The sequence below is a fragment of the Amblyraja radiata genome, chromosome 9 (genome assembly GCF_010909765.2).
Source record: "Amblyraja radiata isolate CabotCenter1 chromosome 9, sAmbRad1.1.pri, whole genome shotgun sequence".
NCBI lineage: Eukaryota > Metazoa > Chordata > Chondrichthyes > Rajiformes > Rajidae > Amblyraja > Amblyraja radiata.
Genome location: NC_045964.1, coordinates 12,980,785 through 12,992,126, shown reverse-complemented (window position 1 = coordinate 12,992,126; position 11,342 = coordinate 12,980,785). Strand labels below are relative to the sequence as shown.

The 11,342-nt window shown below is 47.7% G+C and overlaps 1 protein-coding gene across 1 annotated transcript; it reads right to left on the bottom strand.

The window, feature by feature from the left end:
* Window positions 1–359: 359 nt before the first annotated feature.
* On the bottom strand, window positions 360–9,993 carry LOC116977294 (EEF1A lysine methyltransferase 3-like). The gene is made up of 5 exons (XM_033027791.1): window positions 9,826–9,993; window positions 7,660–7,771; window positions 6,218–6,543; window positions 781–937; window positions 360–436 (listed from the first exon to the last, which is right to left on the bottom strand). The coding sequence occupies exons 1-5, from the start codon at window positions 9,991–9,993 to the stop codon at window positions 360–362; spliced, it is 840 nt and encodes a 279-aa protein (XP_032883682.1).
* Between the last annotated feature and the right edge of the window lie 1,349 nt (window positions 9,994–11,342).

The following is an 11,342-nucleotide window of genomic DNA, read 5'->3' as shown; positions in this document are numbered from 1 at the left end:
AGCATCTCTGGATGGAATGAACAAGCGACATTTCGGTTCGGAGCAAAGAAGGGTTCAGACCAAAAATGTCACCAATCCATTCCCTCCAAAGATGCTGGCTGGGTCGCTGAAAGCCAGATTCAGGATGCAGGGCAAACACTGAAATCACGCTATCGCAAGGAAACTATCCGTTTCAAGGATATCGGGAAGTAAGGTGGAATGGGATCCTCTGAACACCGGCATGAACACGATAGACCGAATGCGCTGTCGCAAAATTGTTACAAGTAAGAAGTTGAGTTAGAAGCCTGCTGTGTGTGGACCGAGCATCAGTGGCACAAAACTGTAATGCAGAAGCTTTCTTTCTCTCCATAGAAAGCACTTCACAGACTCGAGCACCCTATCATATCCCTATCAGGGTACTTGGCGTCTTCCAGTGCACGCGGGGGTGAAGCAGAGCCTAGGGAGGGGCATGACTCTTACGAATTCATAGACAAAGGCAACATTATATATTGTGGAGGCATCATATTAAAGATGCCAGATATTGAAGACAGGTGATTGATGATTATCTGAAGAATCAGGGTAGCCTGGTTCTGGCAGTAGGGAGCTAGATTGAAATTAAAAGTGTGGGAACTGAAACACGCACTGCCGGTGAGCCTATCATATCTGCTAGTAGGGTGGAAAATGGGACACATCCTGAAACATTGGCTGAGCAGAGAAACTGGAAGACTAAACCGGAAGCTCGATGAGCGGAAATGCAAACAGAAGGAAATTGCAAATTGGCGGAGGCGTAATGCATGTCACCGATGAGCAGCGCGGCCTGGAGTGTTCCCGGCGAGCGGATCAACCCCTCCAGTAGGCCCGGCTCGCCCGGCGGGGTCGTCGACGGGTCCGCGCCGTGAGCTCGGCCGTCGGTGAGTGGGGTGGGCGGTCGCAAGCACCCGGCGAGCGCCGCGGAACGCTGCAAGAGAGGACTAGACGTCGGGCCGGCGGTGGGTGCCGGAGGTCGGTCGAGGATTCGCCGCCGAGAACAAAGGGAGACGGGGAACGGGGGGGGGGGGGGGGAGGGGTGTTGAAATGATCAGACTCACACATAGAGTTCTGAACTCATTGCTTTTATTTGTAATTCTACGGAGGAAACACCTTGTGCTTTCGGCTCCACGGCATACATCTAATCTAATGGGCGGGTAGGGATGGAGATCTGCACTGGACTACATAAGGAATGTGCAGCATGCATAATCTGTGGTGATATATATATATATATATATAGCAGAGACACACTAATCTACATCCTTCCTCTTAAAGAATTAAATGCAAAATGTAAGAACTACTGATTACATAAAGTACATATAGTATGTGTCAATAAACTGGAGGTAGTTCAAACGTAGCCCGGGTACTTTAGGGTGGGCTTGCAGATGCGACCTGCACGTGTACGGCACATTCCTGCATCTTCTCCCGTCACCGGAGACGCGATCGGTGGTAGAATTAGTGCAGGAGATTAAAACAGCATCCCTGGCGATAGAACAGGAGAGTTTGGCACAGGTGGAGGCGGTGTGGTCATAGGCGAAGTGACCGGATCGGAAGCGGATGGCAGCGTTGGTCTGGTCAGGCCAATGCCGCTGGATTGGGATGAGAGTATACCTGTGCGGTCAGGATAATACGGCGGTGGTGTTGGTTCCTTCACAGGCAGGATGTGCTGTCGGTTACGTCTGCAGGTGCCGCCATCGGCATTGACCAAATATGAACGTGGCTCGGGAGCAGTTCCAGAAATTACACCCAGCGGGTAGTAACCTCTGTCGGTTTGCAGAAGCAGCTCCTGTCCCTCGGCTAGTGGCGGAAGTGGTCTGCTCCTCTTTCATACCACCCTTTTTGAATGTCACACTTTTGTTGTGGCCTGGACTGGATCTCTGATGGTGGGAACACATGCGGTACCAGTCCCTGTTTCGCCACAGGCAATGTGACTCGGGTCTGTCTAGTGAGCAGGTGAACCCAATATCGGGTTGCGGGAGATGTTGCGGTCGGGGTACAAGTCTGATTTTGCCCTGTGGGATCGTTCCATCAATTGTTTGACACTCCTGATGGCACGTTCAGCTATCCCATTAGACTGTGAGTATTGGGTCTGCTGGTGATGTGGTGGAAACCCCAGCGTGTAGTAAAGTCTTTGAAGTACTGGCTGGTAAATTGACTGCCTATCAGACAGTCATTAATACGGAGGCCCGCGGAGAAATGGTGTTCCAGCTTCTGGACTGCCCCTGCAGAGGTGGGGCTACTAAGTAGATCGATGTCAAACCATCCGGAATACAAGTCGACTAGAACCTGGTATTGTTTGCCATGCCACTCAAAAGTGTAATTCGCCACTGTGGAGCATGGGCGGTCAGGAACCGGATGTGAGAGAAGTGCAACAGCCGGGGATGCTGTTTCAATCTCCTGCACTTATTCTACCACGATCGCGTCTGCAGTGACGGGAGAAGGTGTAGGATTGTGCCATACGCATGCAGGTCGCATCTGCAAGCCCACCTTAAAGTACCCGGGCTACGTTTGTACTTCCTCCACTTCTGACACCATTTTGAAATGATCACTCACACATAGAGTTTAGAACTCAGAGTCTTTTATTTGTAATTCTACGGAGGAAACACCTTGTGCTTTCGTCTCCATGGCATACATCTAATCTAAGAGAGAGAGAGCGAGAGTGTGAAAGACACGCGGGCGGCTTATGGGCGGGTAGGGATGAAGATCTGGACTGGACGTATTAAGGAATGTGCAGCATGCATAATCTTTGTGGTGATATAAGGGTCTTTGTCGGCGCCCTGTACGTGGCGATTCTTTACATACTCTGCATATGAGATAAAGGTTCAAAGGTTATTTTATTGGTCACATACACCTAGGTGTAGTGAAATGCTTCTTGCCAATGCAGCACATAAAGAAAGAATACAGACATAACAGTAATAAAGATATTTAAACATAAAGACATCCCCCCCACAATGGTTCCCATTATGAGGGAAGGTACAATGTCCAGTCCCCATCCCCAGTTCACCCATAGTCGGGCCTATTGAGGCCTCCACAGTTGCCTCCACGGAGGCCCGATGTTCCAGGCCGTTCTCGCCGGGTGATGGTGCTCCGGCGTCGGGAGAATCCTCTCAGCGGCATGGGACATCTGGAACGGCCGCTTCCGTACTGGAGGCCGCGGCTTCCGAAGCCAACAAGGCCGTGCCGGATGGAGCTCCACAACTGGTGATCTCGCTGAGAGATCCCAGGCTGCCGATGAAAAGTCAGCGCCGCCACCCGCAGCTGGCCGTTCCTCAGACCGGCAGCTCCGCGATGTTTTTTATCGGCGGTCTCAGCTCACCGGAGTTCCAGCGCGACGACCCGGGTAGGGCATCGCCCGCTCCGCGATAGCGCTCCAGCGCTGTGCCGCTGCCGAAGCCGAGGTTCTGGGCGGTCCACGACAGGAAACGCCGCTCCAGGCCCGCTGGTAGGCCGCGAGGACGGGTCGACGGTGCAGCCCGGAGAAAAGCTGCCTCTCCGACCAGGTAGGGAGCCTAGAAACGCAGTTTCCCCCTTTCCCCCACATAAAAAAGGCTAGAACTCCAGAACAAAAAACTCAACTAACTAAAAATAAAAAAGAGAGAAAAAAACGGGCAGCTGCAGGCTGGGCAGCCATACCATACAGGACGGCGCCCCCCTAGTATGCAAAACAAAGAATGTCGCTGTGAAATGTCACATGTGATAATTAAGTATCAATCAATCCTGGTAATGAGCCTATCACTTAAAATTAAGGGAAAAACAAATGTATGATGTCGAACTAAGAGTGGAAATTAACAGAGGGGAACAATGTTGGGGAGCAAGGATGCAGAGTAATGGTCATCCCCTTTCTTACATCATGTCATATTTGGAAAAAGTTCGAGTTCAAATCGAAATTATTTTGCAGTTGAATTGCACCTCTCGCCCGATCTTACAACGTCTCAAGCTCATTGAGCAGTGCCGCCGCCGTCAGGAGCCTTACGAAGTTGATTATCCGCGATAGACACAAAATGCTGGCGTAACTCAGTAGGACTGACAACATCTCCTGAGAGAATGAATGGTTGACGTTTCGAGTCGAGACCCTTCTTCAGACTAATTATCCGAGAACTGGAGTATAGATTATCTTTTAACTCGAATACGTTGAAGGACACTGGTGTCCTGAGCATTCACTGCCTAGGATTGTGAAATTACATCGCAAAAAAATTACACCTTAGCAGCAGGAATTATTTTAAATCACTGGACAATTTAACAATAGTTGATACTTGTTTTATTGATCAGGAACATTTTGAATATAAAATTGCCCTAGGCGCAACATCCTAAAGATTTAAACGGTAAATATATTTATTCTTCCATAATTTCGAGATCAAACAATGATTCTCCCTCGCCCCGAACCACTCTTGTGAATGATGGCTGAGCCAGATACAGGAGACGGGAAATTGACGACGCCAGTTAACTTCATCAGTTCTCCTTTGTCAATAAAGACGTACACTTCAAGTAATTTGTCTAACAGCCACAACGGGTGTTGGCAAGAAAACAAGATTGGTAAACCTGTACAGTGCACGCAGCTCAGAAAGTGATGTGTTGATTGAAAGTAGAGTATCGACGGTAGAAACAGTTAAATAGTCTTCACAGAAGTAACTTATTTAAACATGGCAACCACCAATGCGAAATCTGCACAATCATGGAAAGCCCCAAATGAATCGTCAAAAAGTGCAGGGAATGTACAGCTAAAGCCAATGTCTTAAATATGGAGCTGAAGGCACGTGGAGTATTAGGATTTGGCTACAATCATCAATTCCCTGGCCACTTTACCGATAATCAGAATCAAATCACACTTTATTCGCCAAGTATGTTTTGCAACATACGAGGAATTTCATTGGCCAGGTCAGTCATACAATTAAAGCAACAGATCACGCAAAGAACACATTTCAGCATGAACATCCACCACAGTGACTCCTACACATTCCTCACTGTGGTGGAAGGTGAAATAAAGTACAAGTCTCTTCCTTTTGTTCTTCCTCGGTCGGGGGCCTCGAGACCCCGTTGACGGGACGATCTTGACTCCCGTAGCCGGCGGCGTTCGGGCCCTCCGCGTCGAGGCGATCAAGCTCCCGCATCGGGGCTGGTCGAGCCTTCCGCGACGTTGGAGCTCCCGACTAGCCTCACCCAAGACTGCAAGCCCTTGCTGGTGATTCCGCGGTGGTCGCGGTGGGAGCGATCCCAGGCAAGGGATCAGCTCCGATGTTAAGTCCGCGCCCCGCGGTGGGGCTCACTTCAGTCCGGGGTTGTTTCCAGCTCCAGCGATGGTAGGCCACAGAGCCCGGAGAATGTGATCCGAAAAATTGATCACATCTCCGGGAAAGTAAGAGCTTGAAAAAAAGTTTTCCCCATCCCCTCCCCCCTCCCCCCACATAAAACAAACCGAAGAACATTTAATCAAACCTTTAACACACTAAAAAATAACAAAAATAAAGAAAATACGAACAGACTGCCGGCCATCTCCCCGGCGACCACAAATAATGTCTTAATGTATGTGTATGGAGACACAAGCGACTGCAATTGCTGGAATCTTGAGTAATCTTAATTCCCTCTTCCAACATTTCCCAAATTCCTTATCAGATTTCTACGAGCTTCAGCTTTTATCGTCTCCACTTCTCACCTTCACCCTCCTCTCCCCCAGCTTACCTATCTGCCAATCGAAGCATCCTCACGTGAGTCCGCCTGTCACTTGCCAGCCCATCCCTCACCCCTCCCTTCTCTTTTCTCTTCCAGTTACCTCCCCTCTACTCCATCAGTCCGGAGCAGGGTCCCGTCCTGAAGCATCATCTGTATGTTCCCCTCCACAGATGCTGCCTGGCCCACCGGTTTCCTCCCGTACTGTGTCTTTTGCACGAAAGATTTCACAATTCCCCATGTTCTGACCGTTACTGTGTGTCTTTAAACCAATTACCATATAGAACCAACAAACACTTGACCAACACAAATGAAACACTACCATCGTTAAGTAGCATTAAGGGTGAAATACGACATTAAAAAAAACATTGAATAAGACCCTTCAGCGAATGATATTTATTTGATTTATTTTAAAACCAAGAACTTATAAGATTCGCTGAGACGATCCCAAGCTTTTTTTTTAGTTTAAGCACCCATCCCGTGGATATGTACCAATTCTGGTCATTTTATACACTATAACATTTTTTCCATCTACCTTATCAACTACCTGGCAATTAAAATGCTGAGGTAGAAGCTCGTCGTGGAAGTAGGGTGAACCATTCATCTTTCGTAATTCGGACGAGAGGTAAATTGTAGCTCCTTGCTTGGCGAGATGGCACAATGTCTCCACGAGTGCCGGGTAGCTAACTGAGCTGTACACAATATCAGAACCCAAGATGAAGTCATAATTGGTGGGAAAGCGGGCGTGGTCTTCACCCCATGTCAGGGCCTGGACATTTATCCGGTGCCTGCACGCAGAGGGGATGTTGATGGAGACGTTGTTTTCTATTTGCTTCAGGGTGTTCGGTTTATCTGTCATGGTCACTTCTCCACCTAGCGAGAGAAACGTGAAATCCATTTCTCTTTACTTTCAATTTCATTGATCACGAAGTATATTATGATACACAATGTCGGGCGGTATTGAAACTTACTTCGAAGAGAATGGGATAAATCATTATCTTAAAACTAGCAGAAAGGTCAAATAGATTGGCGACGCGTTGGACTTCCAGAGTCCACCCAGTCCCTCGTTTGTAAAGGACGATCACATCAATTAGGAACAGAACAAAAAAGATGGCCTGGTTGTCTAGGTTGTTGTTGTTAGGGTTTTAACCTTCCTTGACACCTAGCGAACTGCCCCGGGACACGATTTTGTTATACAGGCCACGACACATGCAGATTCGCGTGAGAACATCATCCACAACACTCCGGCCAGACATGGTCATGTGGTCCACAACAGCCAAGTTGACATACGTTGTGGAATTGACAGTTCCATGGGAAGATGGTGTTGAAGGAGCTTAGGGGAGGAAAAAGACCAAGTACTCTGAACTGGCAACTGAAGCGGCCCAGAATGGCTGGAAGACCAAGATTTTCCCTATCGAAGCGGGATGCTGGGGATTTGTTGCTACATCTATGACCAGGCTATTAAATAAAATGGGGGTGAGGGGTCGCTCCCTCCAACAAGCAATCAAATCATTATCGAATTCTGCAGAAAAAAACAGCAAAAGATTTGGATCAAAATGCTGCAAGATGAAGACTGGAGGGTATGGAATTGAGGGAGGGGGGGGGGGGGGGGTGTAACTGGGACGCTAGGTATCACCGTTGAGCCCTCTGGAGATGTTGTGGGCTTATCAATGAAACGTCAAAGAAGGAGGGTGCCCACCTGATGACCCCGATGACCTTTCACCACTCCAATCCCACTGCAAATACCAAGAGTGCCGAATTATTACAGGAATTGAAACATCAAATCCTATTAGCTCTACTTCAGACTTGACTTGCATTCTCTGACTTAAATCCCCCGAAACACATTTCCCAGCTGGGAATTAATGACTCCAATATTCCTGAACAATAACACCCCTTTATCGCTACCCGCACGCCCATCATTATTATCCAGATTCCTTGTTGATATCAGGAGGCGCTGGAGTTCATTTCGCTTCCGGGGTGTGCACTTACCAAGTAACGTTGTTAAGATCCCCACGATCCCAGTTCCCGATCCCAGTTCAATCACCGTCTTCCCAGTAAAACTGGCGTTCTGCTTCTCAAAGTACCGGCAAAGAGCGACCCCCTGAAATAATGGAAGGCGTAAAGGGCTCATTTAGGAAGTGATCTGAATCCGACCATTACTGTTATGCAGGGGAAGAGAATGTGATAAATATTCACTATAGAGACACGAGACTCCATTGTGCACTGTCTAAAATTAGCGCCGGGAAGGTGTGTTTGCGCTTTCTTGTGAAGAGGCGTATGCCTCAAGAAAACGATCTAAACGGTGCCCGCATCACATCACCCAAAATTCAAAAGCCCACTGTCCCATCACTTTATCAATATGTCCGCATCGCAGCTACAGCTGCAGCAATGACTTAGATCTTTCTGGACGAACTCTGCCTGTTTTTCTGGCGGGTTTGTACCAAGTGGCGAAAACATTCAATGCCTACCCTTCCTTTTCGGGTGTGGGCGGGTGGACTGCGCTCCCCACGCCACGCCTCTCGCACTTAGGGTGACCAGAGGGCGAAGGAGGATCTGTTTACTACGGTCAGAGGTCAGGAGCCTCTGCAAGTAAGGGTTCAGTGGGAAGTAATTGAAGCCTCAATATATAAAATATCGCAGCGGTAATCGCGATCCAATGAGCTTCCATCGCACCTTAGCCCAAGAGATGAGACCACAGAAACTGCCATTGTTTAGCCTAAACATGTGAAACAAATGCAAAGTGTAGGTAGACATGGACTGGAGGCACCGGGTTGGTCATATATCCCAACACCACTTTTTGTTTCGGTGCTTGGAACATCCGAACAGCAATAGACAATAGTCAATAGGTGCAGGAGTAGGCCATTCGGCCCTTCGAGCCAGCAACGCCATTCAATATGATCATGACTGATCATCGCCAATCAGTACCCCATTCCTGCCCTCCCCATATCCACTGACTCCGCTATCTTCAAGAGCCCTATCTAGCTCTCTCTTGAAAGTATCCAGAGAACCGGCCTCCACCGCCCTCTGAGGCAGATAATTCCACTGACTCACAACTCTCTGTGAGAAAAAGTGTTTCCTTGTCCACGTTCTAAATTGCTTACTCCTAATTCTTAAACTATGGCCCCTGGACCTGGACTCCCCGAACATCGGGAACATGTTTCCTGCCTCTAGCGTGTCCAAGCCCTTAACAAACTTATATGTTTCAATAAGATACCCTCTCATCCTTCTAAACTCCAGAGTGTACAAGTCCAGCTGCTCAATTCTCTCCGCATATGACAGCCCCGCCATCCCGAGAATTAACATTGTAAACCTACCCTCAATAGCAAAAATGTCCTTCCTCAAATGAGGGGACCAAAACTGCACACAATACTCCAGGTGTGGTCTCACTAGGGCCCTGTACAACTGCAGAAGGACCTCTTTGCTCCTATACTCGACTCCTCTTGTTATAAAGACCAACATGCCATTCGCATTCTTCACTGCCTGCTCTACCTGCATGCTTACTTTCATAGACTGATGAACAAGGACCTCCAGATCCCAGCGCTGAGCGCTGTCAAACTACTGCAGGCGTGATCTCTCCAATACATAAAGCCAGCGAGTCGTACCGTACGGAAACAGACCCTTCTGCCCAACTCGGCCATACCGCCCAAAATGCCCCATTTAAGCAAATTCCACTTCCCGTGGTTGGCCAATATTCCGCTAAACTCTCCTATCCATGTACATGTCCGGTTGTCTTTTAAATGTTCTTATTGTACCAGCCTCAACCACTTTAACTCACAGCTTGTTCCAGAAAGACGGCACCTTCTGTGTGAAAACAATCTGTCAGGTTGTCTTTAGCCTATACGGTCGAGATTTTACTCCCCCTGGTGACACGAGAGACTGCAGATGTTGCAATCTAGAGAAAAAAAGAAAACTACAAAATAATATTCGATAGGACAGGCAGCGTCTGTGGTGAGAGAAAAAGACAACATTTCAGGCTGTGAACCTTTAGTCATTAGATGAAAATGCATCTTGTTGAAATAGAGTTCTGACTTTTTCCAACACAGACGCTGTCTGATTTGCTGCGCGTTATTTCAGGTATTCAGCATCTGCCTGTTGACCTCTGGTAAATGTAACACATGGGAAACTCGGCAAACTCCAGTCGTTGAGTTAACTTACAGCTTCCCAGACGTAGGCCGAGAAGCCGAGGTTCGCATTGATGAAACGAGCGATCTTTAAATTGTATCCGCAGAACTCGTATTTGTTCTCGAATATGACGGTGGGGTCACTTGCCCCGTCTTTCGCGGCGCAGTCGCAAGGCGGCTCCACCCGTCGGACAGCCGACATCTTAATCCCCCGAAATTCACCCTTTGAGTGCTCAAGAAACTGTGGTGGGACTCGCTCCTTGCGGGGAATTAGCACAAGTGATTTCCTGAAAATGTTTGAGCCGGCGTTTATATAACGCCCTTCTAGAATTCCGCTCGCCACAAGTACCCCGCAAGTCCAATGCTACATAGTCGCTCAAGACCAACTGTTTTGTCAAGAGCAACGTGCAAGGTTATCATGTTTTAGTGGTGTGGGTTTAGGGCAGAATGTTATGTATCATCGAGAACAAAAACCATCCCACTTCTGCAAAATGTGGCCTGACTCTCTTACTTCTGAGTGAATAGGCAAAAGTGGTCATCATTTAAGTATTTTAAGAAATATTACCGGTTGCAACACCCTATCTCAGTGTCGCAGGAAGGCGCTGACCTGCCCCATCTGTTCTGATTGGTCAGTGGGCTGGCATCTACACTCTTCTCAATCAATATCCCATCCACAAAACCATAAGACATAGCAGCAGAATTAGGCTATTCCACGCGTCGAGCCTGCTCCTATATATATATATATATATATATATATATATATATATATATGCCCTCTCAACCCCATTCCCTTGCTTTCTCCCCGTAACCCTTGACACCCTTACTGGTCAAGAATAGTATTACTCAAACAGATAATAATAGGCCGCATTACTCTCGCCGTTGCAACATCAGAACATCTTAAAACGTAGAAGATCCTGACGATTTCAGCATCATCGAGATATTGCGTCCTGAAATGTCTTGAAGGGTCGAATGACCTAATTCCGCACCGAGCACACGAACGTTCCCTCAAATAGGATGTGAATTAGTTGATTAAGTGAACGGTTGTACATTATGGAAGGACGAGTGAAAAGGCAAATTATTATTGAGATGGAGTGAGGCTACAAAATGTTCTGGTACAAAGGGGTCCGTTGTCTGAGGATGTGAAGCAGAAACAGTTGTCAGACGGATACAGCAAGTAATTGGGAATGCAATATGAGGGTGTTAATGTGTTATTGTGTTGGGGCCAAACAAATAAAACAAGATGCTGCTGCAAGACGTAGGCCGAGAAGCCGAGGTTCGCATTGATGAAACGAGCGATCTTTAAAATGTATCCGCAGAACTCGTATTTGTTTGGCCAATATTCCGCTAAACCTCTCCTATCCATGTACATGTCCGGTTGTCTTTTAAATGTTCTTATTGTTCCAGAAAGACGGCACCTTCTGTGTGAAAACAATCTGTCAGGTTGTCTTTAACCTAAAAATGCTGCCGGCTTTCCACACACCCTGCTACAAGATCTACAGCATTACAGAGTCATACAGTGTGGAAACAGGCCCTTCGGCCCAACTTGCACAC

What these genes read in the sequence shown, in the direction of transcription:
- LOC116977294 (XM_033027791.1), bottom strand. Translation starts at nt 9,993, where the DNA reads ATGTCGGCTGTCCGACGGGTGGAGCCGCCTTGCGACTGCGCCGCGAAA. An exon ending in GATCTTAACAACGTTACTTG is followed by an intron (nt 6,544 to 7,659) that starts GTAAGTGCACAC and finishes TTCTCTCGCTAG; the next exon opens with GTGGAGAAGTGACCATGACA. An exon ending in CCAGGCCGCGCTGCTCATCG is followed by an intron (nt 437 to 780) that starts GTGACATGCATT and finishes GCCCCTCCCTAG; the next exon opens with GCTCTGCTTCACCCCCGCGT.